The sequence below is a fragment of the Oncorhynchus nerka genome, linkage group LG21, assembly GCF_034236695.1.
Source record: "Oncorhynchus nerka isolate Pitt River linkage group LG21, Oner_Uvic_2.0, whole genome shotgun sequence".
Classification (NCBI taxonomy): Eukaryota; Metazoa; Chordata; class Actinopteri; order Salmoniformes; family Salmonidae; genus Oncorhynchus; species Oncorhynchus nerka.
In genome coordinates this window covers 26,964,688-26,990,668 of record NC_088416.1, presented here as the reverse complement: position 1 = coordinate 26,990,668, position 25,981 = coordinate 26,964,688, and the positions used below count along the sequence as shown (strand labels likewise).

General features: G+C 42.3%; 5 protein-coding genes across 8 annotated transcripts in view; 3 read left to right on the top strand and 2 right to left on the bottom strand.

The window, feature by feature from the left end:
- Positions 1 to 1,856: 1,856 nt before the first annotated feature.
- Positions 1,857 to 14,090, top strand: LOC115104209 (cell death-inducing p53 target 1). The gene is made up of 6 exons (XM_029625493.2): positions 1,857 to 2,017; positions 5,489 to 5,549; positions 6,074 to 6,235; positions 6,896 to 7,039; positions 7,168 to 7,450; positions 11,619 to 14,090. Exons 3-6 carry the CDS (start codon positions 6,151 to 6,153, stop codon positions 11,728 to 11,730), a joined length of 624 nt encoding a protein of 207 aa, XP_029481353.1. The 5' UTR covers positions 1,857 to 2,017; positions 5,489 to 5,549; positions 6,074 to 6,150; the 3' UTR covers positions 11,731 to 14,090.
- Positions 14,091 to 15,562: 1,472 nt separating this feature from the next.
- polr3k (polymerase (RNA) III (DNA directed) polypeptide K) lies at positions 15,563 to 16,894 on the bottom strand. Its single transcript, XM_029625492.2, has 3 exons — positions 16,624 to 16,894; positions 16,428 to 16,515; positions 15,563 to 16,169 (listed from the first exon to the last, which is right to left on the bottom strand). The coding sequence occupies exons 1-3, from the start codon at positions 16,732 to 16,734 to the stop codon at positions 16,042 to 16,044; spliced, it is 327 nt and encodes a 108-aa protein (XP_029481352.1). The 5' UTR covers positions 16,735 to 16,894; the 3' UTR covers positions 15,563 to 16,041.
- Positions 16,895 to 17,057: 163 nt separating this feature from the next.
- On the top strand, positions 17,058 to 19,130 carry LOC115104206 (U11/U12 small nuclear ribonucleoprotein 25 kDa protein-like). Of its 3 annotated transcripts, XM_065006479.1 has the most exons (6): positions 17,059 to 17,573; positions 17,673 to 17,763; positions 17,874 to 17,979; positions 18,301 to 18,375; positions 18,471 to 18,535; positions 18,822 to 19,130. In XM_065006479.1, exons 1-5 carry the CDS (start codon positions 17,337 to 17,339, stop codon positions 18,526 to 18,528), a joined length of 567 nt encoding a protein of 188 aa, XP_064862551.1. In that variant the 5' UTR covers positions 17,059 to 17,336; the 3' UTR covers positions 18,529 to 18,535; positions 18,822 to 19,130. The 3 variants fall into 3 exon arrangements, with proteins under 3 accessions (XP_029481351.1, XP_064862551.1, XP_029481350.1); XM_029625491.2 differs by lacking the exon at positions 18,822 to 19,130 and having other exon boundaries at positions 17,058 to 17,573; positions 17,874 to 17,971; positions 18,471 to 18,482; XM_029625490.2 differs by having other exon boundaries at positions 18,471 to 19,130.
- Positions 19,131 to 19,216: 86 nt separating this feature from the next.
- Positions 19,217 to 21,582, top strand: LOC135559469 (uncharacterized). Of its 2 annotated transcripts, XM_029625487.2 has the most exons (6): positions 19,217 to 19,371; positions 19,833 to 19,988; positions 20,141 to 20,266; positions 20,369 to 20,449; positions 20,617 to 20,764; positions 21,072 to 21,582. In XM_029625487.2, the coding sequence occupies exons 2-6, from the start codon at positions 19,841 to 19,843 to the stop codon at positions 21,178 to 21,180; spliced, it is 612 nt and encodes a 203-aa protein (XP_029481347.1). In that variant the 5' UTR covers positions 19,217 to 19,371; positions 19,833 to 19,840; the 3' UTR covers positions 21,181 to 21,582. The 2 variants fall into 2 exon arrangements, with proteins under 2 accessions (XP_029481347.1, XP_029481348.1); XM_029625488.2 differs by having other exon boundaries at positions 19,217 to 19,988; positions 20,144 to 20,266.
- Positions 21,583 to 21,787: 205 nt separating this feature from the next.
- Positions 21,788 to 25,981, bottom strand: part of LOC115104205 (myocardin-related transcription factor B-like) — a 47,259-nt gene continuing 43,065 nt past the window's right edge. The window contains 1 exon segment of the mRNA XM_029625485.2: positions 21,788 to 25,981. Within this exon segment, the coding sequence (XP_029481345.2) occupies positions 25,634 to 25,981 (348 nt within the window). The 3' untranslated portion in view covers positions 21,788 to 25,633.

Sequence of the window (25,981 nt, the reverse complement as noted above, 5' to 3'; positions counted from 1 at the left end):
GGGGGGGGCACCCAGTCTGCAGCACCCATCCTCACCCTACTGGACTCAGAAATCCAATGTCTACTGTTCACAGATAATCTGCTACTTCTGTCCCCAACCAAGGAGTGCCTACTGCAGCACCTTGATCTTCTGCATAGTTTGTCAGACTTTGGCCCTGACAGTGAACCTCAGTAAGACAAAAATAACTGTGTTCCAGAAATGGTCTAGTTGCCAGGATAACAAATATAAATTCTCTTGACACCATTGCCCTAGAGCAGTAGTGGTTCCCAACCAGGGATACTAGGACCTGAGGGGGTACTTCAGGCAGAGCTAAATTAATTTGGCGGTAAAATAAATGAAAAGGTTGGAAACCACTGCCCCAGAGCACACAAACTATAATTACCTCAGCCTAAACATCAACACCACAGGTAACTTCCACAAGGCTGTGAACGATCTAAGAGATACGGCAAGGAGGGCCTTCTACTCCATCAAAAGGAACTTAAAACTCAACAGCCCAATTAGGATCAGGCAACAACAAAAATACTTCAATCAGTTATAGAACCAATTGCACTCTATGGTTGTGAGGTCTGAACTCACCAACCAAAAATTCACAAAATGAAAAAGACAAAAATGAGAATCTGCAAAAATATAGCTGGTGTACAACACAAAACCACAAACAATGCATGTAGAGCAGAATTAGGGCTATACCTGCTATTTATCAAAATCCAGAAAGGAGCTGTTAAATTCTACAACCACCTAAACAGAAGCGATACCCTCACATTCCACCACAAAGCCCTCATCTACATAGAGAGATGAACTTACTATCACGTTTCAGGTAAGATCTAGATGCAGACAATGTCAAAGTAACAACAGTTTATAATCACAGGGGCAGGCAAAAGGCAAATCAAGGGCAGGCAGAGGTCAGTAATCCAGGAAGGTGGGGCAAAGGTACAGGATGGCAGGCAGAATGGTCAACACTAGGAAAGAGGAACAATCGAGAGACAGGAGCAGAGGGGAAAACCACTGGTAGGCTTGACGAAACTAAAACCAACCGGAAACAGAGAACACAGGTATAAATACACAGGGGATCATGGGGAAGATGGGTGACACCTGGAGGGGGGTGGAAACAATCACAAAGACAGGTGAAATACCGACAGAAGAGTCCCCTCAGCCAGCTGGTTCTGTTCACAAACAGACCCCTCAGGACAGCAACACAATTCGACCCAAACAAATTATGAGAAAGCAAAAAGATAACTGTTTGACACACTGGAAAGAATCAACCAAAAAGATGGAGCAAATTGGAACGCTATCTGGCCCTAAACAGAGAGTACACAGTGGCAGAATACCTTATCACGGTGACTGATCCAAAATTAAGAAAAATCTTGACTATGTATGTTACAGACTCAGTGAGCATGGCCTTGCTACTGATAGAGGCTGCCATAGTCAGACTTGGATCTTGAGAGAAGACAGGCTGTGTGCCCACAAAAAAATTGGTGGAAACTGAGCTGCACTTCCTAACCTCCTTCCAAATGTATGACCACATTCGATACATATTTCACACAGAACCACAAAGATTTTGAAAACAAATCAGGCATTGATAAACTCATATCTGTTAGGCGAAATACAGCATTGAGCAATCAAAGCAGTGAGATTTGTTGCCGTTGCCATGTGAAAAGGGCAACCAGTGGAGCACAATCAACATTGTAAATACTATTTCACTTGCTTTGGCAATGCAAACACGTTTCCCATGCCAATAAAGCCCATTTGAATTGAACTGATTTCTTTCCGAGTTCTGAACGCTGCATCTTTCTACAGTTCCGACTTTCCGACCTGAAGCTCGCCGACGTCGTGATTTGACCTCGTTTTTTTCGCCGAGTTCCCAGTTGTCTTGAAAGCACCACAAGAGGCGGATGTTGAGTAGATGAATGATAAACAGACGAGCTAACGGTTGCCATCATTTGACTTCCCTACAAACAGGCTTGTGATATAGCTGTCGTCATCACCTAATTCCAATTGTGTGGAAGAGACAACACATCAGGTAAATTCCGTGTAGAGATAACTAGGAAACAATATTTGAGAGGCAATCAGCTAGCTAACGTAACGTAGCTAGCTAACGTTAATCTCCGTTTAGTTTTAAACTGATGTTACTCAATGTGAGTTAGCTAACGTTACATGTAAATTGACTGTTCTTTTGAAATGTGTTCCATTTTCACCGATGAAAATAATAGTTAGCTAGATACCTAACTAGCTAGTTAAACTAGCTACAGTAGCAACTATACTAACTAGGCAGACAGTTGTATAACGCTAGCTAGCTGATGTAAACGTCCAGTCAAATCGAGGCTTCTCGCACGTCAACAAGTCCTAAATGCAGTAACGACGAGCTAGCTAGCTAAGATAGCAATTTATGTTTGATATAAACTGTGTCGATGTCTAGATAGCTAGCTACATTACGTAAAGAGTGTTTGTCTGGTGGGTTGAGCGGATCATCTATGTAAATAAAGTTACTGTAGCAAGAGGATTCAGGAAAAGGATGGATGAAGCTTTCTAGAAAGTTGCCTCTCACTAGAGAGCCCTATGCTGGTGTTGTTGTATGTCACCCCCCCCCTCTGATTCAGTTCCACATGACAAAATAGTGTAGTTGATCTTCTTTATTTTTAGGTAAATTATTGAAAATGATGATGGCTCATTCATATTCTACTTAAACATAAATTGGCAATGGCACTTTTTTTTGCAACATCACCATCATTGATCCTCAATGACTTTGTTGGAATTCAGTGTGATGTTATAACAAATGAAGGCCCGTTTCAACTGTTTGTGATCAAATCAAACTCATCCAGACATGATGAAGTGCATGACTGAAGCGTCCCTTAAACCTAAGCGTTCTGTACTCTGATTCTGAATTTCTGATGCTGTTGTAATGTATGACGCTTAAACGCTTACTTTCCAGTTTAGTCAAACAAAGCAAGTGCAAATTCATGGCCTTATCTAGGTTGCCTTGGGCACAATACGGGTATTAACTTTTTTTTGTGGCCTACATTAAGATGCCATGCATGCATTTGTACATTTGTATTTCTATCATACCCTGGACATTCCTGTCATTTCCCCAGCTTAATCAGTCTTCACATCACACTCACTAACTGGTTGGATAGCTCTCCTCCTCCTCCTCCTCTTCTGCCTTAGATTACCCAGTCATTTGACAGGCTTATTTTTATTGTGCTGTCTGGCATTCTGACTGTTTGTTTTGGAGCAGGCAGGCCAGCCTCTTAATCTGTTTATGTTAAAATTCGAGACGCCCTGACATGCATGGTGATCTCTCACAGGCATGGTCAGCTGACCTGGGAAAGTGAAGCCTAGTAGGCCGAAGTATGGATGGCAGGTCTGGACAGCTGGTGGCATATCAGTGTCCTGCTCCCAAGGCTAGGCTGTGTTTGTTTTCAGACACGTGTAGTAGTCAGGTGAGGTTTATGTTGTTGTAGAGTCTGTTAGGGAAAGTGTTAGGCTAATCTGTAGCCAAGTTAATTGCGCTGCATTGCTGAGATGACATATGAGTCTGTAATACCAACATGTTTTAAGCAGACCACCATTGTCCGTTGTGCCCAAGAACACTAAGGTAACCTGCCTAAATGACTACCGACCTGTAGCACTCACATCTGTAGCCATGAAATGCTTTGAAAGGCTGGTCATGGCTCACATCAACACCATTATCCCAGAAACCCTAGACCCACTCCAATTTGCATACCGCCCCAACAGATCCACAGATGATGCAATCTCTATTGCACACCACACTGCCCTTTCACACCTGAACAAAAGGAACAACTATGTGAGAATGCTATTCATTGACTACAGTTCAGCTTTTAACACTGTAGTGCCCTCAAAGCTCATCACTAAGCTAAGGACCCTCGGACTAAACACTTCCCTCTGCATCTGGATCCTGGACTTCCTGATGGACCGCCCCCAGGTGGTAAGGGTAGGTAACAACACATCCGCCATGCTGATCCTCAACACGGGGGCGCCTCAGGGGTGCATGCTCAGTCCCCTCCTGTACTCCCTGTTCACTCATGACTGCACGGCCAGGCACTACTCCAACACCATCATTTAAGTTTGCTGATGACACAACAGTGGTAGGCCTGATCACCAACAACAATGTGACAGCCTATAGGGAGGAGGTCAGAGACCTGGCTGTGTGGTGCAAGGGAAACAACCTCTTCCTCAACATGATCAAGACAAAGGAGATGATTGTGGACTACAAGAAAAGGAGGACCAAGCACGCCCCTATTGTCATCAATGGGGCTGTAGTGGAGCAGATTGAGAGCTTTAAGTTCCTTGGGGTCCACATCGCCAACAAACTAACACGGTCCAAGCACACCAAGACAGTCGTGAAGGGGGCACAACAAAACATATTCCCCCTCAGGAGAATGAAAAGATTTGGCATGGGTCCTCAGATCCTCACAAAGGTTTTACAGATGCACCATCGAGAGCATCCTGACGGGTTGCATCACTGCCTGGTATGGCAACTGCTTGGCCTCCAACTGCAAGGCACTACAGAGGGTAGTGCGTACGGCCCAGTACATCACCAGGGCCAAACTTCCTGCCATCCAGGACCTATATACCAGGAGGTGTCAGAAGAAGGCCATAAAAATTGTCAAAGACTCCAGCCACCCTAGTCATAGACTGTTCTCTCTTCTACCGCATGGCAAGCGGTACCGGAACGCCAAGTCTAGGTCCAAGAGGCTTCTAAATAGCTTCTACCCCCAAGCCATAAAACTCCTGAACAGTTAATCAAATGGCTACCCAGACTATTTGCATTGCCCCCACACATTGACTCTGTACTGGTACCCCCTGTATATAGCCCCGCTATTGTTATTTACTGCGGCTCTTAAATTATTATTATTATAATTATTTATCTCTTTTTTTGCGTGTGTATTTTCTTTAAATTGCATTGTTGGTTAAGGGCTTGTAAGTAAGCATTTCACGGTAAGGTCTACTACACCTGTTGTATTCGGTGCATGTGACAAATAACATTTGATATCTAGTTCTTAACTGTTCCAATAATGTCCGCTCCTCCTGTGTCATTTGGCCAGTCAATCTCCTTTATGCTGAAGTGAATTGTAGGACTATAGAGCTAAATTTCTCGTTGACATAGGCTAAGTTGGTTACACCAGACAGCTTTGCTGCTCCATTTTTGTGGCAATGTGCTTGTTTTATTTAAAGGCTACTGCGATTGTCTTGGGTAAGCGCTTGTGTTGTCAGGTGAATGAATTGAAGTCATAGGAATGCCATGATGCAGTCGACTGTGATTAATGGGCAGGCATGTGTTAGTATCTTGGAGACTAAATGTTATTGCACCAATGTTTGAGAGAAGCAAGTTGTCTATAATTAACCTAGCACTTGTTAATGGCTGCATACTGTTAGTGTTTTTCATTTGCCTGAGAAAGTAGCAATTGCAATTTACAAATAGGACCACATGCAATAAACTTGTTGTCTTTTTTCTCTCCCTTTTTTCTTATAGGCTGTTGGACCTGACGGAAGAGCAGGCTCTGTAGGTGGAAACTCCCCACTGTCATCAGCAGGTAATCATGACTAATGTCCCTTCTCTTCACTCTGCTGCCATGGGTTCTGTTTTTCTGTAAATATTGGTGGCTTTAGGTCATTTCTGTTTTAATGTCAGACTGCCAACTCATTGCTAAACTCCCTAATGTCTGCTGTCGTGAGTGTGTTAGGATAATAAACAATACTAATGGTTATCATCTAACACACATTTAGGTAAAGGGTGGATTGAAAGCAATTGCCATTGTTTTTGACTTAAATCCCTGCTAATGTAATATTCTAGAGGCCTCAGAGGCAGTAGCCTAGCCCTAGCTTAAATTCAGCGTTATCCAGCTATACTGTTGAATGTTGTCTGCATCCATCATATTTATCATACCAATTCACTTGATTGAAAAGATCTAGGGTCTTCCTAGACGAGTCAATACTGAGACAAAATTACAAATAAATACATTTACTTGCGAGGCAGCTGCTGTATCATGTTGTAGTGTGTGGGTGTTGAACTGACTGTCAGTGAACTGATAGGCCTGTGTGTGTGTTCTTCTCACAGACTGGCTGAGTGAGTCCAAGGCCAGTGGTGAGTGGAGATTCTACTCCAGGCCCCCCCCATCCAAAGGTCCAGTCAGCATGTCCAGCGACCCCCCTCCTCCCTACCCCGGAGGTCCCAGCGCCCCTCTTATCAAGGAGAAGAATGGACAGCCAGCCATTCCGGGTACAATTATTCTAGAACTGTCTCTCTCTTGTGTATGATGTGGAGGAAAAAACATTTAGTTTGGAACAAGACTACAAAAAGAGACCATATTTTAAGAGACTATTTTACAAATGGACAGAAGTCCAGGGTAGGAACCACGCACAGGCATACCTGTGAACTTCAAAATACCATCTGGTTTCTTCGACTGGGCTGCAGATTTAGTATTTGCACTGTAGCTGACTAGCTGTAGGGAAACTGGTGTGAATTTGCATAATTGCCTCTAAATGCCTCCCATATCAGCTCTTGTGTGGCTGGTTAGAGAAAGGCCTAGAGAAACATCACCAGGGAAACCTTGAAAGTAGGCCCTGTCTGTGCACAAATCTTTCTTTGTCTGGGCTCCCCCTCCACCCCAGGTTTCCTTACAACAAAATACTGTTTCGACCAGCCAAGGGAATGTGATCAACAAAGTGTATTTGTTACAAACTACGTAACAAATCCTTGAGAATTGTAAAGCTATGAAAAATAACTATTCTGGCCCGAGTAACAGATGATGCATGTTCACAATAATGGGCCAATGCCTTACTTGATTTAAGCCCAACATAAGTAATGTTTCTTCAATCAATCATTGCTGTGAAAGCTCACTAATAAATCCTTCTTGTTTGTCTGTGTTTTCTCTCCCAGGCTCGGCGGTCCCTGTATCGACGGGTCCTCCTCAGGGACAACCCCTGCCTCCAGACTATGGCCCTCCACCCTACGAGGCCACGCTACAGCCAGGCTTCTTGCCGCCACACGTCCCAGGAGATGGGGCCATGCCCATACCACATGGTAGGCATACACTGGTCTACAGAGGGAATGAAATAAGATGGGCGACTCTAAATGCATACCCGTGTTTGGCATAGCACCTGTATACAGAACATAAACAGTACATACTGCCTTGTGTTTCTACCCTACAGGTGGCTTCTACCCTCCGCCAGGTCACTTTGGCCCGGGGCAGTTTGGCCCGGGGCAGTTTGGCCCGGGGCCCATTCAATTTGGGCCTGTGGCAGGTCAGACGGCTCACACGGTGCTGGTACCCCCTGGGACAGCTACCACAGTGACCGTGCTACAGGGGGAGATATTCCAGACAGCACCCGTACAGACTGTGTGTCACCACTGCCAGCAGCCCATCATCACCCGCATCAACCACAGCGTGGGCCTCATGAACGCTGTCTTCTGCCTCTTCTGCTTCTTTGTTGGGTAAGAGGAGGAATTGGTGTACTACATTGTGTAGAGGTTATGTAACGGATAACCAACAAGTGGCTATACGTTCTATGGAAAATAATAAACGACGTGGAAGGTGTGTTCCACCACATTATTTTCCAGAGAGCGCATAAAGCCCAGAGTTGATCATCTCTTTCACACCATGCCTATAATTGAACACATTTGCTGCTAGAAATGTGTTCATTTGCAGGTAGAAATGTGTTCAACATCCACTGAAGTAGCTAACAAGTTTACTATATACAGTGCCTTCAGAAAGTATTCATACCCCTTGACTTATTCAATATTTTGTTGTTACAGCCTGAATTAAAAATGTATGAAATGTGTTGGTTTTTATTCTCACCCATTTGGCCAGCAGCATACCACCATGCATACCACTGCTGGCTTGCTTCTGAAGCTAAGCAGGGTTGGTCCTGGTCAGTTCCTGGATGGGAGACCAGATGCTGCTGGAAGTGGTGTTGGAGGGCCAGTAGGAGGCACTCTTTCCTCTGGTCTAAACAATATCCCAATGCCCCAGGGCAGTGATTGGGGACACTGCCCTGTGTTGGGTGCCGTCTTTCAGATGGGACGTTAAACGGGTGTCCTGACTCTCTGAGGTCATTAAAGATCCCATGGCACTTATCGTAAGAGTAGGGGTGTTAACCCCGGTGTCCTGGCTAAATTCCCAATCTGGCCCTCAAACCATCACGGTCACCTAATAATCCCCAGTTTACAATTGGCTCATTCATCCCCCTCCTCTCCCCTGTAACTATTCCCCAGGTCGTTGCTGCAAATGAGAATGTGTTCTCAGTCAACTTACCTGGTAAAATAACGGATAATAAAATTTAAAAAAAATCTACACATAATACCCCATAATGACAGTGAAAACATGTTTTTAGAAATGCTAGCAAATGTATAAAAAATGAAACACAGAAATATTGAATTTACATGAGTAATCACACCACTGAGTCAATACCTTGTAGAAGCAGCGATTACAGCTGAGTCTTTCTGGGTAAGTCTCGAAGAGCTTTACACACCTGGATTGTGCAACATTTGCCCATTTTTATTATTTTGTGGAGTAACTACAATGTTGTTGCTCCTTCATCATAGCCATTAAACTCTAACTGTTTTAATGTCACCATTTGCTTCATGGTGAAATCCCTGAGCGGTTTCCTTCCTCTTCGGCAATTGAGTTAGGAAGGACGCCTATATCTTTATAGTGACTGGGTGTGTTGATGCACCATCCAAAGTGTAATTAATAACTTCACCATGCTTAAAGGAAATGTAAATGTAAATGTAATATTTAATGTCTGCTTTTTTTTGGACCCATCTACCAATAGGTGCCCTTCTTTGAGAGGCATTGGAAAACCTCCCTGTTCTTTGTGTTTGAAATTCACTGCTCGACTGAGGGACCATACAATTATCTGTATGTGTGGGAAGTGGTGATTTTAGCATGTAAATCTTGGTGGATCAAAAAAAAAATGTGAGGGGGGGTGCAAGCCAGCAAAGCCACAACACTAAACAATAAATTAATTTCACTATAAAGGTGACAAATGGTGTCCACAAACTGTTAGGGCCTACATAAAGCTGTCCTAACAGCAGAGTCCCAACAGCAGTCCCAACACCTTAACACTGCTACACCTGGCTACCAGCGGAGCCTTGTCTGGCAGCGAAACAGCTCATTCAGCCTCATTTACTGCCTTTAAAAAAACATAGCTGTTTTGGCTGACTTGCTTAAACAAATGTGGTTTCTACTGACAATTGAGATATACAAACTGTGGCATAAGGGGACGATAAGTGGATAAGAGATCATCTGTAATTTCGATTAAGACATTAATCAGCGCGCTAGGACAGATGTAGTCAATATAACTATTTGTTCTGTACTTTTGAAATGTACAGTGGCAGAATTCAGAACATAGGCCGTTCTCTCTGTACACCAAGTCAGAACCGTAGGATAAATAAAGGGCACATAAGCAGACAATGAAAGGTCTTACAATATTCAATGATTAAATTTCTCAAACAGGTTATAGTCTACATGTGCACCACAAGGTCAGAGCAGTAGGTGAAATAGGGTGAGGCACATGGGCTACTACACAAGCTTACTACACAACATACACTTAGTATTACTTTCTTAGCTACAGTATACATATCTCCCTGGCATATTACATAATTTATGCAGCAGCATACAAGACATTTGTGGACTCACCTCGTTGTGCTGTGCTCACTTGAACAGGAAGGTGGCGCAGCGGTCCTTTGTGGGCAAATTTTTGTCATCAAAGTCTGGCATTCTCTGGATTTATGTTGCTTCAAGACAACTGTGAATTTGGGGAAAAAAACTAGGTCGAATCATGATACGTCAGTGATCTTCAGGTCATAGCTCTAGAAAGAGCCCCCCCCCCCCCCCCCCAGAGATCCTAGTTGTCTTGAACTCACTGAGGTCAGATTTCCAAGTTAAGTTGTTTTGAGTGCGGCAGAAATCATGTTGGATTGACAGCATGGCCAATGTTGAATATTTATAATTTTAAGCTTGGAAAAGAGACCATTAAACCCAGACTTGGACCACACAGCCATTCCACTGAATAGCAGGCTAGTGATTGCGTTGCAATACTGGCAGTTCTAGACTGATTCCTTCCAAACCACTCATTGTTGAATTTGCGATTTCCAACTTGTTATGTAATGTTTATGCCAATTGGCCGATGAGCACCGATACGTTTTATCTATTATTTCTCTTCATATGACAAGGATTTGCAAGTAGATCGTCAACTTGATTGAGGATGATTACTAGTGAAGACTTTGGAAAGTATGATGCTGACTTGATCAGTCCAATCAAAGCTACTGTAGATATAATGTGATTTGATGTAATTTTATCTGTGGCCAATGACCTTGAGCCTTCTTGGATGGGCACTTCTGATGTAACTCTATGGCAGCACCCAAGAGGCTAACCTTTTCGCACCCTACCCTTAGATTTGGCAGTGACGTGGTGTCCCCATGAGTGACAGAATACTGAGCCAATCACGGTGCAACTAGGGAACATTACCATTACGAGTCACCACTGTGTGTGGGGGGTACAAAAGATGAGGTAGTCATTCAACAATCATGTTAAACAGTTGCACACAGTGAGTCCATGCAACTTTATATGTGACTTGTTAAGTGACATTTTACTCTTGAACTTATTTAGTCTTGCCATGACAAAGGGGTTGAGTATTTATTGACTCAACTTTTCATTTTTTAAATTAAAACCTCTACGAGATCGGTGTCCCTAAACCGGGACGGTTGTTGCTAATGTGACTAGGATGACGTAAGTAACAGCCAACTTTCCAGGACATAGATATGTCTTATATGGGCAGAAAGCTTAAATTGTTGTTAAGCTAACTGCATTGCCCAATTTACAGTAGCTATTACAGTTAAAAAAATACCATGCGAGTGCATGGAGAGTGCACAACAACAACGCTTTTATCACAGCAACAAAGTATTTCCTTTCAAATGGTACCAATAATATGCATATCCTTGCTTCAGGTCCTGAGCTGCAGGCAATTAGATTTGGGTATGTCATTTTATGTGAAACTTTGGAGGAAAAAAAGGGTACGATCTGTTCATTTTGTCAAATAAAAAAAACATCATTCCACTTTGACATTATGGGGTATTGTGTGTAGGCCAGTGATGACAAAATCTCAATTGAATCCAATTTAAGTTCAGGCTGTAACATAACAAAATCTGGAAAAAGTTTAGGGGTGTGTATGCTTTCTGAAGACACTGTAACGAGAGTAGTTTCCTCGGTAACCAAACAGACTTGCTAGTATAGCTAACCAAACCATCAGTTCAGCTTGCTGTTATGAAAATCGAATGCAACAATGCCAATAATGTTTTCAATTTAAACATTTGCTTTCAAAAGCAGCTCAAGCATAGAACATTGAATTCTACCATGCCTCATAAGGAAATAATGCACGCTCTAGAATGACCTTCAAGCCAGTCAGAAACGAGTATTCAACAATGCCATGGTATAAACACAGAATAATATACTACGGCAGGAAATATTTGATTTCCGGCCAAACGCCACAGAATGAAATGAAGGAGAGCAGCGGGATGTTAGCTATAATAAGACTATTGATTTATGGTCTGTATTCTCTGGTGGTTTGTTTTCGTAATTTATTTTCTCTCTCTACCACAGGTGTGATCTGGGTTGCTGCTTGATTCCCTGTCTGATCGATGATCTCAAGGATGTGATACACACCTGCCCCTGCTGCAAGGGCTACATCTACACATACAAGCGTATCTGCTAACCACCACCAACAGACAGACACGTGTAGAGTGGGGCAAAAAACATATTTAGTCAGCCACCAGTTCTCCCACTTAAAAATATGAGAGAGGCCTGTAATTCATCATAGGTACACTTCAACTATGACAGACAAAATGAGAAGAAAAAAAATCCAGAAAATCACACTATAGGATTTTTAATGAATTTATTTGCAAATTATGGTGTGGGAGCAATTATTAGGAAATGGAAGACATACAAGACCACTGGTAATCTCCCTCGATCTGGGGCTCCATGCAAGATCTCACCCCATGGGGTCAAAATGATCACAAGAACGGTGAGCAAAAATCCCAGAACCACACGGGGGGACCTAGTGAATGACCTGCAGAGAGCTGGGACCAAATTAACAAAGCCTAACACATTACGCCGCCAGGGACTCAAATCGTGCAGTGCCAGACGTATCCAGGCCCGTCTGAAGTTTGCTAGAGAGCATTTGAATCATCCAGAAGATTGGGAGAATGTCAGATGAAACCAAAATATAACTTTTTGGTAAAAACTCAACTCGTCGTGTTTGGAGGACAAAGAATGGTGAGTTGCATCCAAAGAACACCATACCTACTGTGAAGCATGGGGGTGGAAACATCATGCTTTGTGGCTGTTTTTCTGCAAAGGGACCAGGACGACTGATCCGTGTAAAGGAAAGAATGAATGGGGTCATGTATCGTGAGATTTTGAGTGAAAACCTCCTTCCATCAGCAAGGGCATTGAAGATGAAACGTGGCTGGGTCTTTCAGCATGACAATGATCCCAAACACACCGCCCGGGCAACGAAGGAGTGGCTTCGTAAGAAGCATTTCAAGGTCCTGGAGTGGCTTAGCCAGTCTCCAGATCTCAACCCCATAGAAAATCTTTGAAGGTCTGTGTTGCCCAGCAACAGCCCCAAAACATCACTGCTCTAGAGGAGATCTGCATGGAGGAATGGGCCAAAATACCAGCAACAGTGTGTGAAAACCTTGTGAAGACTTACAGAAAACGTTTGACCTCTGTCATTGCCAACAAAGGGTATATAACAAAGTATTGAGATAAACTTTTGTTATTGACCAAATACTTATTTTCCACCATTTCCAAATTAAATTCCTTAAAAATCCTACAATGTGATTTTCTGGATTTTTTTCCTTCTCATTTTGTCTGTCATAATTGAAGTGTACCTATGATGAAAATTACAGGCCTCTCATCTTTTTAAGTAGGAGAACTTGCACAATTGACTAAATACTTTTTTGCCCCACCGTATTAACTCAACTCTTATGCACACATTAACTCACAGCTCCTCATGGTTGTAGTTGCAGCCTATGTTCTTTCTCCAACATTTGTTCAGTGTGTCGTGCTTCATTTAGCCCTCCTAACTTTACCCTCACTTTCTAAAGCACTTACTTGTTCACACTCACTATATTTACTGTATATCATAGGAGGCTGGTGGGAGGAGCTGTAAGAGGACAGGCTCATTGTAATGGCTGGAATGGAATCCATGGAACGGAGTCCAACACGTCCATGTGTTTGATTTGTTTGGTACTATTCCATTGATTCCATTCCAGCCATTACAATGAGCCTGTCCTCCTATAGCTCCTCCCACCAGCCACCTCTGCTATATTTATTGTCCAGACTCACTTACCTAGCTATGTACAGGCATTTAGATAAGTGCTAGATAGACACATCACACAGGACTGAACCTGCTCTAAAAACAGAAACTTATAACAATTGAGAAAAGATGAGTTGCAGACACGGTACATCTTGCATACTTTATAAAAAACTTCTTTGGTTACAGGAAGGCTTTGCATTTGACATTTATGGAGCAAACTTGAGGGGTAGAGAAAGGTCACACTTTGGGAAAGCTGTAAACATTTGTCACTTTAATCAAAATTGTCAGCAATCATCAGCAATTGCAGGGTCAGTATTTTGTTTTTGTAATTATTTAATGTAATTTAACATGTTAATATTGAGGACAAGGAAGGTTATGTCCATGTCTGAGACCTACTTTATGTTTATGTTCTAATCACCCTGTTTGTCCTACAACCTTAATGTATATCCATTTCAAATGTTACAAGGAAATAACCATGTATCAGATTTGTTAGGACAAACTCGAGTCGGTAAGACTGAGTTAATTTGAGTTGTTCTCACTTAAGTGAGAGAAGTATGTGTTACTGTCTTTTTAAATCTTCTATTGTGCTTTATAGTCACTCGATGTCCAGTGATTTTTGCTAGAGCTGTTACACAATAATGCCAGTCATGTCCATATTAATGTATTAAATTTTGATAATGAAGAACATGTGTGCTTGTATTGCGAATGCACAAGTTCCCATGTGAAATTTCATAAAACCATAATTGTCATGACTTTACTGTAGTTTTTATTTATTTAAGTGGTTTAGACTGTCATTCAGTTAGATAATTTATAGCCTTGCTTGCCAAGCTTCGTTATCATTAAGACCCAACTGGTAAGGAGACTAGCTAGTTTTTGTAAGACTTTTGTCAACAACTTGGACTATGTCATATTAAGGATCATTTACATGTGGCTTGGTGTCAAATGAAGTGTCTGAGTGAACCTGATCTTTACTCATAATCCTGTACTTTCCACAAACACATCACCTGTCACTGATGCAGGGCTACATTGCGCTTCAACATCCATGCAGTCACCGAGCACCATAACCATGCACATGTCAGAGACTGAGATTTTCTAGTTGACCTATCAGTCCACACTGAAAAAACAGGTTTCCTTGTATTTTTCCATATAGGAAGGGAACGGAGCGAAGCCGACCTGGCTGGCAGTGTCCAATCCGCTCTGCTGGATGGGCACATTAGAATGCTGAAGCGCTCTGCATGATATCACTGTAATTTTGTGCACTCATCCTCTCTCAGTCCATATGTCCAGTCTGTGTCACGAGGCCAATGTGTGTCAATCTGTCCTGCCCAATCCAAAACAGATGATCCTTTCACTGGTCATGTCTGTCAGTTGATGTTCAGAGGGAATAATTAAAGTAGAGTGCATCCAGGGTTTTCCCCTCGTCAGTGTTTTACTACCTTTTTTGATGGGTTACATCATTTCTTTAATGATAAACAGAATGTCCTTCACATTCAACCTCATCTCAAATACATTCTTTCGTATTCAGCATTTCTGTGCATAAACCTGCTACATCATCTGTTCAAGCAAAGTTAAGGTCTCAACGCCACAATCTGCTCTTTCTCTTTAGTGTTCCTTGTCTAGCTTTGATCACTATTGCTCTGATGCATGTTAGTCTGATATGCCATAGAGATACAGGTGTACAAAAGCAAGTTCGTCACCAAGTCTTGGCTGAAATAATGTAATCTCGAATGCAGATTCAAGTGATGTTATCCTCTGCTTCATATTGTGTTCAATCCAGTCCAACGTACGGTATGCAAGATCTTTTGTCTGCTTCATTTGAGTCTCGTCTCCTCTCAATACTACCAATAACCAGCATGCTTATATACAGTAAACACTGACGGCAGGTGGAGTATGTCTGCATGTACATGCATTCTTATGGACACGTTTCACAGGCTGGTCTCTTATTCTTTGTACGCTCTTGAATTTTCTACATGCAGTGTGAAGTGGCATGAGGCTGTGTAAGAACATGTAGTAAAAGCAGAGTTTAAGGATTGTTTTTAACTTTGAACACAATGAATGTCTTTGTAGTTGGTCTGTTGCCCCCTCAAAAAAAAAAAAATGGTCTAATGTACATCTAAATGATGAGTTGGGTCATTACTGTTGCATACAGTGCAGTTATTTTAACAAAACAAACCAGTATTTGTGATGTTATTAGTAATTTCGTCAGATAGTCATACTCTTTCAATCCAAAAACAAAAAGTCATTTTTATAGTATGTAAAACAAATCTAGGAGAAATAAAATAATGACTCAAACAATGGATTCTGGCCATTTGGCAACTACTCAAACACAAATGATGTATCTTCAGCTATAAATTGGAAGTGCAATTGACTTCTGAATGTAATAGGAAACACAAAGAGAAGTTAACTAATCGCAACGCTGAATAAAGCAAGGACATACTCTTGTGTATAAAGCATATTTGGTAGAAGTGTATATTACATCAACTCTTGCTACTTTTTCACCAACAAGCTCAGCGCCAATGGTGTGGTCAACTAGTAGCCATGTGGTCCAGTCTATTTGTGCTATTAGAAAACTCCTGTTGATTCACTGTTATGCCAAAGCTGTCTGGCATGACAACAGAAAATGTGGCTACAGCACAAACACTATAAAACCAGGTTAGCTGACTCAACTAGTGTTCTCAGGTAGAGATCCAATTGAACACCAGTTTAGTCTCTCCAGCGATGTCCACACTCATAATTGCAGCATTTGTAGAACGTTGTCATCGGTTCATCTGCAGATCTTGTCTGAATCTGCATGAAGAATGCTCGGGGGTGCTCACACTTGGGACATTTTTCTAAAGAACACAAATATGAGGGTTAGAGTAAATGCATACCTGGCTATAAGTAACAGTGAATATGGGCCATTATGACCAGCTGTCCTCTATAGGTCTGGTGGTGGACACAGGAGGCTGGGCAAATCTAATCCAGCTATGCCATCTGCCAGCCTTTGGGCTACAATCCAGCCCGTGTTCTATCATTTTAGGCGTGGATGACCAGTGACCACATACTGATTGAAATGTTAGCTAAATTATGCAGCTGATTTGGTCATTTACCTGGCGTGGAATCCACATTTTCCCAGGCTGCAGCTCCACCAAGCACATCATCAACCTCTTTCAGTTTGGGATACTTCCTGTTGTTTACCTATGGGAAAGATGGACATGTTAATGTATCAATACGTTTTAAAATGACATTGTAAGAGAGAACACATGACAGACACCAGACTAGGATTTAAGTAAAAGTTAGTTTTACCTTCCTAGTAATGTTATGCACGTACGGACATGTGTTGCAGGCGAATCGATAGCACTTCTGTCCTTCCTCTACAATCAACACATTCCCACATGTTGGACAAAACAGAAGCATATTCTTTTGACTAAATTGGCCAGAACCGATCTCACAATGTAGCTAAGTTTATACATCTATTTCAATCATTTAGCTAAATGATAAAAATCCTGACAGCGTTGTTGACCTCCACTCTAGTGTGAAACGTTGTTACATCTAAAAAGGTTCGGTAAGAAACAACATTTGCTATTTCTTTATGGTTCCTTCTTAAAATAATTCTAATTTATACTTAAAGTTAACTATATTGTATTATATTAGAAAAGGAGCCCTAGAAATGGAACAATGATGATAGAAATAGCAGTATCCCAAATCGGTACAAGTCAGAACCTCCACTCGGGCTAGTTTGACTCCGGTATGTTGTGAGTGACGTACATGCCGGTCGCGAAATGTTTTAGCATGGATTGCAGAGATTCAGACTTTCCAAATATACTTTATTTGTATGCTACAGTTTAGGTATGTTTTAGTAATCGCGTAATATATATTTTACTGTACACGTTTATCAATAGAGTATGAGGTGTGAAAATCTGTTAGTTTATCTAACTAGCTAATCTTACATGAAATAGCTAGCTAGCTAACATAAACTGGTCAGCAACTTTAGCTACAAAATCCTATTCACAGTGTAAATGATGGGGGAGGAGACCCAGTCCCTTCACCTGGATGAGGGACTGTCTGTAAAGGAAGAGGAGTTAGGACAGGCAGAGGGAAAGATTAACCAAGTGGAGGATGAACAACCAGAGGAGGTTGAAGAGGAAGATGAGGAGGACGAAGAAGCATTACCACACTCGGAATTCCTGGACATATTTGAAGAAGGACTGGCTCGCCTTGTACAGGACCCTCTACTCTGTGACCTTCCCATTCAGGTTGGTGACCTAATCCATACAGGGTGAAATGTATCTATTGGATGATGTAAAGTCCTCCAGCCTAACCAATGTCTCACTACTGCCTGCGCTTTCCTGCAGGTGACTCTGGAGGAGGTGAATTCCCAGGTTGCTCTGGAGTATGGCCAAGCCATGACTGTCCGTGTATGCAAAGCGGATGGCGAAGTAATGCGTGAGTTTCTGACTGTTGCTTAGTAGAATACCATATTTCTGTTCTATTTGAGCAGGTCAAATGAATGATACTGTGTGTGTGTAAGTGACATTCCAATGTGTGTTGGTCAGCCATAGTGGTGGTGCAGAATGCTATGGTGCTGGATTTGAAGAAAGCCATTCAGAGGTTCATGGAGCTGAAACAGCAACGGGAGGGTGGGGTGAAGCATGTCAGCTGGTAACACGCACACACACAAACACACACACACTAACCTTCAGTCCCATTCAAAACCATTTTTCCCTAAACCTAACTGTAACACTTACCCTATTCTTAAAATTAACCTGAAAACCTTAACCCTAAAACAAACCCTAGCTCCGAACACTAATTCTAATCTTAACCCTTAACCCCCTAGAAATAGCATTTGACCTTCTGGGGACTAACGAAATGTCCCCAGTTGGTCAAATTTTTTGTTTGTCTACTATTCTTGTGGGAAATTCCTGTCCCCACAACCATAGTTATATACACACACACACTCACAGTTTTGCTTTTCGTGTGCAGGAGATACGTATGGAGAACCTTTCATCTCATATTTCAAGGGGAGAAGCTTGATGATGACAAAATGAAACTAAAGGAGTAAGTTGCAATCAAACACCATTGTGATTATGGAGTATATTACATAATGCTTTTGTTAACTGAAAACAACATTTCTTGTATTGTTTTATTGTCAGTTATGGGATCAGAAACAGAGATGAGGTGACATTCATGAAGAGACTGAGGAAGAAGTGAAACGGAGGTACAGTAGTCTTCTGAACTACGATCTCATCTGAAAGATGTTCACAGACAAAGTGGTACCATTGTAATGATGACTGTAACTAATACAATTTGGAAAATACCACTGTCTTATGTGCCTGTGGCATTTTCCATTATAATAAGATAATACTCATTTCGAATGGACTCACCATTTGTATTTCTTGCACTCCCCATGGGAGTATAACACTGGCAACCCTTTTAAATCTATATTTTATGTTTATAATATTATTGATAATACATTGAGTTGAACAATGAGCTTCCAACTTCAGATCTCACTACCGTGTGGAGTCCTGCCTACTCTGTGAGTTGCCTGCACAGTCGCCGTTGCTTCAGACCTCTATGTTTCAACCTGGAGATGTACAGCAACTATAGTCATACACTGACATGACTCGGTTGATGTCTAAAAGGTTTTTCAATGGACATCTCAAATGTTTATTTTTTTTTACATGTCGTAGATATGATTGTGTGGAATGTTTCGTACGGTCTCAATTGTTTATTGTTTGGCCATATTCTCTTGTCATTTTGTACAGTAAAATTGTGCCACTTCAAATATGAATAAAGGCTACAGTGCAACCAAACACCCCTGAAATATCACCTAATTACAGTGAACATGTTTTACAATTTTATCTGGCGTTAAATAATTTAACCAGACCTGGGTGTGCCGCCTGGTCTAACAGTGAGAGTACAACCACAATATGTAAATATCTCCTGTAGGTAGTCCTTGTTGAAAACAAGCAAAATATTTCACTTATTTCCTGGCGTACATAGAGGAACATCACAATTCCCACAGCACAATCTGGGAGCAACCAGTGAAACCAGGTAAAAATCTATAATGTCTCATTACAGTAATCATTTAATTTGCAGCAGCTAAGAGAAAATGTGAAATATATTTTGTATCTTTGAAATCTTGTTTTTTAGTCATGTTGGGTCACATCAATCTATCTGACTTGTATGAACAGAACGTGATCTCCTTACATTAGTTTGTCTCGGTATGAAGTATTTGTAGATGTGCAAGGTTGATGCTTACATTGATACATAAAGTTAGTGCTGTGTCTTTTGGCTTATCATCCAAGTTGTATAACAGGAATAGATCGAATTGATCTGAATGTGTCTATCTTCATGACCCAATCATCTGAAGAAATGGATTTGTTGTCCTAACACTATATAGTTCTGGGCGACTGGCATGCATTTCAGACCGGATTACCTGATTGGTGGCTTTGACTGGTGGTGGGTTGAAATGTTCCACCTTTGTGATGTCTGATGCTGGTGGTTCTTTTCAGCTCCCAGGATGTCTGGCTCTTCTGAGCACAGGGAGCTGGATAGGATCTCCTTGGAGATGAACCAACTGTCATTCAGGAGGCAGCAACTGATCGATCGCAGGAACATGCTGACCATCCTGCAGGAGTTCAGGAACCGCACCAACCGCAGTAGCACAGGTAAAGAGGAAATTCACTGTCTAGAAACGCTATTATTGAGTAAATGCACATGGCAGGAATGGATGTGATGTGGCCTCTAGCTATCACCCAGCTGGGCTGATGTGTTCTATCACTGACCCCCTCCGAGACATGTATTACCTCTCTTTGTCCAGCAGATGGCTCCAAGGAGCAGACTGAGATTCAATGCCTTGATAAGGAACTGCAGGAGCTGTCTGAGAAGAAGAGAGAGCTGCAGGAAAGGCAAGATAACATTCTCCATTCCAAGGACCAAATAAAAGGTGTGTCTACTTTACCTCTGTTATGGTGATACTGTTCTCACACAGCACTCTCTTAATACTCCCATTCTGATCATGATTGTCTCCCTTTAATGTCCTTTGCAGAGTGCATCATCAGTCAGGGGGGTGTATCTGTTCTCCCTGACCCCTCTGTTGTCTTTGTTGAAGCTCCACCCTCTATACCAGGTGAGTCACTTGGACTGAGAATCAAATGAGGTGTGAACTTGTTCATTTGTGGGTTATTTCAAGCAGTTCCCCCATTTTGCTACAATTATTTTCCTGGCCTGCTTAGATCAAAGGCTAGTCCTATAGATGAGCGATGTCATATGGTCACAACTACACTCCCTCCATAGCTCCGGAGGTCATCCTGGACATCCAGAAACTTCCTCCCTGCTCAGCTCAGACCCAGTGCCCACAGTGTCGACAGTTCATCACCACAGAGATTGTCACTTCAATAGGCAATGTGGCCTGTCTGGTCTGTGTCACAATGTCTATACTTGGGTGAGTTGACCAGCACTGTCTTACTTCTGTGTTACTACCAATTGTCTGCCATCTTTGAATGGACAGGAGGTCGACAATGAGGTGTTTTCAACTCTATGCTTCATCTAGAGTTGGAGGGAGTAGGATATTTCGGTTAACAAAGGTGCTTTTTGGAGACTGCATTCCAGATATTTGTTTCCTGCAGTACTATGCAAATTTCAGTTTGGAACAAAAGCCAGTGCCTTTGGGCTAGTGTCATATCTGATAATCACATCACCTGATGGGATGCAAAGTTTAACACTATCCTTTCTGGTCTATTCTCATTCAGCTGTGTGGCTGGCTGCTGCCTTATCCCTTTCTGCATTGATAACTTCAAAGATGTCACACATAGATGTCCTAAGTGTCGAAGTCCAATAATCACCATCAAAAAGCTCTGAGGTAAGGGCCCACATGTACACAGAGACTAATAAACAGGTCTCAGACTGGGCTTGGACATCCCCTCTTGTGATGATGAGGCATCTACCATGAATCTGAGGTGACCCATTTGGGGTTCAGTAGACACCCTGTCCCATCCTGCAGGTATAGGACAGCAGTGGATGAGGAGGAAATGGACAATGAATGTTGAATGGAGCCAAGCCATAATGAAACATGTTCTGCTGAGTGAGAAGTGATCCTAAATTCCCAACAACTGTACTGTGGTCAGTGTCACTCCCACCACTCCTGTGATCATCGTCGTCATCCTGTACATTTTAAGTTAGTATGTATCGCATTGTTCTTGAAATAAAATGTCTTTATCGATGCAATTTATTAGAGAAACTGCATTAAATTGTTTATTTTAATTAAGATTTTTTATTGACCTGCAAAAAGCCTGTGTGAATTGTAAAACAGAGGAAAATAGTGTTTCAAGGTCTGTAAACTCTAAAGCTGCATGTGACTTATCCAAGCCTAGTGGTGGCTGTGTTAGGAACTCCTTGGCAAACAAAAAGTCACATGATAGGGTTGTTTTATTTACTAAACACAACTGAATGATTTTCACACACAATGTACATTACCATTTTTATTGACACAAAAAGGCTATATATATATATATATATATACACACACACATTATGGGTATACAGTAGTACGCATACTGTATACACCAAACAGTCTTAATACAAAAGAGCTTAGATGTGCTACGTTTGTATAAAATGTACGAAAAGAGCTCATGTGCTACGTTTGTAAAAAATTAAATAAAATGCATGACAAAATATATACACAATGTGCAAAATGTATGGCATACTATGTATCAATACACTATTGCAAGGAAAGGGGCTATACTAGTATAGTACAAATAAAATGACTTCTGATTCCAGCTCATTCTCCCTTTCTGTAGTTTGGACACATGATCAATGGGGCACTGATGCTCAGACAAAAACAAAGTTGTACACAAAGACCAATCAGGAGCAGGCAATGTTTTTTTGATTAGCTACCCATTTTTATCCACTCACAGTGTAAACTGCTTTGTTTTTCTAACAGAAATGTGTGACATTGAGGCTCTTAAAGGCCCTGTGAATTCAAAAACATTTAGAGTTTCCTGTGTTATATACACTTGAGTGTACAAAACATTAGGAACAGCTTCCTAACATTGAGTTGCACCCTCCTTTTCCCCCCAAAACAGCCTCAATTCGTCGGCGCATGGACTATAAGGTGTTGAAGTGTTCCACAGGGATGCTGGCCCATGTTTACGCCAATGCTTGCTTCTCACAGTTGTGTCAAGTTGGCTGGATGTTCTTTGGGTGGTGGACCATTCTTGATACACACGGGAAACTGTTGAGCATGGAAAAACCCAGCAGCTTTGCAGTTATTGACACACTCAAACTGGTGCGCCTGGCACCTACTACCAAACCTTGTACAAAAGGCACTTAAATCATTTGTCTTGCCCATTCACCCTCTGAATGGCACACATACACAATCCATGTCTCAATTGTCACAAGGATTTTTTAAAAATCCTTCTTTAACCTGTCTCCTCCCCTTCATCTACACTGATTGAAGTGGATTTAACAGGAGACATCAATAAGAGATCAGTTTTCACCTGGATTCACCTGGAAAAGCAGGTGTTTTGTACACTCAGTGTGTTTCGGCACTATGAGGTTTGGATAATACTGTGAAAATTATGATAATGCCCTTTGTCTTTAGAGCTGTTTAAAAAGGCCGCCTGATATTTCAGCCTGTTTACGTGGGGTGGAGTTTTGGTTTGCCAGGCGGTAAATTAGTTAATAGACCAATAAGAAAGAGTTCCAAACCTCTGCCAACATCAGCTAGGTTTCAGTTTTCCTCTCCCTACTCAGACCACTCCCAGACAGTCATAGTACAATTATTGCTAGAGAAATTGCTGTTTTCTAAAAAGCCGTTTTAGTTTCTTTTTGATTGTTTTCACTAAAAATTATCACAGTAAGGTACTTAAATTGTTACTCAGAAATGATTTGATATTTAGATTTTTTTAAATGGCTCCATTGGACCTTTAAGTAATTTTCTTTGGTAGGGGACAGACAGGTAGGCTAGAATTGATCCAAACCGTTGAAATGACATTCCTTTAGCACGGTCTGCAATGTATTTCCAAGGAATGCTTATGCTGTCGTTGGTGCGTCAAACTTTATCATGCCGAATAGTGTTTTAAAGCTTCTTCCATTTTTGGGGGCTCTACTAAATTACAGAAAGGTTTCTGTGTTTCTAAAGGCAGTTATCCGTTGTGTAGCTCAGACTGCTTGAACAAGAAGACTGACAACGTTTGTAAGGTCAACCCGTCTGTAACCTCCTCTGCCTTAACCCATTTCAACCGTCGGTTTCAACACTTCAAATGCTTTCACGTTTTATCTTTGGCCAGTATATGTCACTGTAATTAAATGTTTAACTACATGTGTACGATTGCAATAATCATGTAGGATTTTGACCTGAACAAATACTTGGGAGTGAGTAGTGAAAACCAAGGCCATTACATCAGTGTGGAGATCATTTTAATACCCATCTGTTGGTACTGATGGATCACACACTGCTGTGTTTCGAAAGGTTGCCTCTTGATGTGAGTGACTGGAATCCCGACCCTACATAATCTGCTGGACTAAGGCTTCATGAATAGAGACACATTCAGGCCTACAAAATGATACAATAACGATGCTTACATTTGAACCTGCAAGACTATAGCCACATATATTGCTAAGCTGATCACAAAAGCACAAGACAGCCTTGAACCACCTCTGCTGATTCACTGTGACTCCCTGGCTTGTCAAACTGAATGATGTCAACTTGTCCTCGGTATGTCAGCCAACTAAGGTCAGACGGTATATTGAAGAGAGCCATTGAAATGCCGAGGGGAATTTACTGGCTATTTCTGCCAGTTCCTAGAGTCAAAACAAGCAAAAGCGATATGCAACACAGATGTGCAGTGCACACAGACACCAGCTCTACACACCAGCTCTACACACCAGCTCTAGCTCAGGTGCACTGCATGTCACACATAAACAAGCAGGATTCAGCTGATCTGTACATTGGGATAAATCCACTCCAGACTTGACAATAGGGTTGAGAGAGAGAACATTTTCAAAGGCTCTTTTGTCGATAATATAAAGGACATAGGCATGTGCCTGGCAAGCTACAGCAGTGCTGGGGGGTGCTCTGCCACCTATTGTGACCCCATGGACACTAAGGCAAAGCACGTTGCAGTTTGGTAAATAAACTCACATTGGCCCTACTCTCCCCCACATAAGAATAGAGTAAGAACAACAGCTGCTAAAAATGTGATGCCTCTCAACTTCTAATGAATTCAAGAGTTCTCAGGCCGACAGCTCTCGTATTGTCAACCAATGATACTAAATGTGGGTTTCATGCACTCACTTTTTATTTTATTTTATCTTACATGATATAAGGCTGCTTACTGTTAACACTTTACTTCAAGTAGTCTCCTGCTTCGTTTGAGTGACAACACAATCCGTCATCACTCTGTGTACTCTTTGGAAAGTCTTTAGTTGAATTAAGTGAAAGCAACACCTTGAAAATAGCAAGATATTTGGCAAATGGTCTTATAAGGCATGATGCAATATGTGCAGTGTTTTAGCATCCAATTCCCTCCTGTGATGGGAATCGCATGGGGGCACTGAGTAAAGCAAAGGCAGTTATTTGAAAGCCATACTGCTAAGCTAATACCACATTCCAATAGGTCATATACATACATACATACATACATACATACATGACTGTAATACAGCTGCCTTGGTGATGTATGCAGCAGAGCAGACAGACTACTGTAGACATAGGCTTATCATATATACAATCTCTCTGCGCTGTCTGTCAAATGTGACACGAAAGTCAGTCAGTAGCCATGCCACTGGCGCAGTCAGAACCAGGTGTGAAATTCTCCGTAACACCTGGGTCAACATCTGTTTCCACTAGCGAGTTCTCATCCTGAGCCTATCTACTGTAACGCCATTTCAGGAGAGACCACCCTTCCTCAGACCAGGTCCTCTTCTGAAAGAGATCACAGGGGGAGATCAACCTCTTCATACCATTGATCTATACCACAGCCCAGCGGGTGCTTAGCCTTCCTTAGAATGAGTGGCTGTTATGAGGGACGATACCTCAGAGGGAAACAGCTACACTGTATATCCAGTGAGGAAGGAGGGTCCTGCCTCTAGCACTCTGATCTGCTCAGAGCAGTGAGATCTACCACCAGTGCTGCTGTAGCCCTGCACAGAACTTCCCACAGGGACTCGAGGCCAGCAGCACTGCACTCTCCTCCCCCACCTCCACTGGAGAAGGAGTGTGCTCTCCATCTCACTTATCAGTATGTGTGTGTCTCTCCCTGACAGGCCTCTGTCTGAATAGGCCTGTTTGGGGGGGTCACATTGACGCCCCTTAGTCCCAGTGTAGCTGCAGGTCATGGGAATCCAGGAAGTCAGAGGAGAAGACCCCAGACGGGGGAAGGCCCAGTGGGTTGAGCCCCCCCGTCGGCCCGGGCATGGTCAGGTCCAGCCACTCCATGTTGTCCAGGTTGGTGTGGTCCAGGTGGTAGCTGGAGGGGGGTGCACTGACATTGTTGAACCCGGTGGTGTCCGTGTCCATGGGGGAGTGGGGCGAGTGCTCCAGCAGCTGACTGTGCAGCTCTTCCATCAACCTCAGTGTCCGGGGCTCAGTCTCCCCCTTCAGCGTGCCTTCCAGGAAGGCCTCCAGCTGGTTGTCTATGGCCATGGCTGTCAGGCTGGG

Excerpts from the sequence above, each read along its gene's own strand:
- LOC115104209 (XM_029625493.2), top strand. The coding sequence starts at position 6,151 with ATGTCCAGCGACCCCCCTCCTCCCTACCCCGGAGGTCCCAGCGCCCCT. Across the intron at positions 7,040-7,167 it reads GGCCATGCCCATACCACATG|GTGGCTTCTACCCTCCGCCA; the intron begins GTAGGCATACAC and ends TCTACCCTACAG. Across the intron at positions 7,451-11,618 it reads CTCTTCTGCTTCTTTGTTGG|GTGTGATCTGGGTTGCTGCT; the intron begins GTAAGAGGAGGA and ends TCTCTACCACAG.
- polr3k (XM_029625492.2), bottom strand. The coding sequence starts at position 16,734 with ATGCTTCTGTTTTGTCCAACATGTGGGAATGTGTTGATTGTAGAGGAA. Across the intron at positions 16,516-16,623 it reads TGCATAACATTACTAGGAAG|GTAAACAACAGGAAGTATCC; the intron begins GTAAAACTAACT and ends TCTTTCCCATAG. Across the intron at positions 16,170-16,427 it reads AAATGTGGATTCCACGCCAG|AAAAATGTCCCAAGTGTGAG; the intron begins GTAAATGACCAA and ends TGTGTTCTTTAG.
- LOC115104206 (XM_065006479.1), top strand. The coding sequence starts at position 17,337 with ATGATGGGGGAGGAGACCCAGTCCCTTCACCTGGATGAGGGACTGTCT. Across the intron at positions 17,980-18,300 it reads GGGGTGAAGCATGTCAGCTG|GAGATACGTATGGAGAACCT; the intron begins GTAACACGCACA and ends TTTCGTGTGCAG. Across the intron at positions 18,376-18,470 it reads GACAAAATGAAACTAAAGGA|TTATGGGATCAGAAACAGAG; the intron begins GTAAGTTGCAAT and ends TTTTATTGTCAG.
- LOC135559469 (XM_029625487.2), top strand. The coding sequence starts at position 19,841 with ATGTCTGGCTCTTCTGAGCACAGGGAGCTGGATAGGATCTCCTTGGAG. Across the intron at positions 20,450-20,616 it reads AGCTCCACCCTCTATACCAG|CTCCGGAGGTCATCCTGGAC; the intron begins GTGAGTCACTTG and ends CTCCCTCCATAG. Across the intron at positions 20,765-21,071 it reads GTCACAATGTCTATACTTGG|CTGTGTGGCTGGCTGCTGCC; the intron begins GTGAGTTGACCA and ends ATTCTCATTCAG.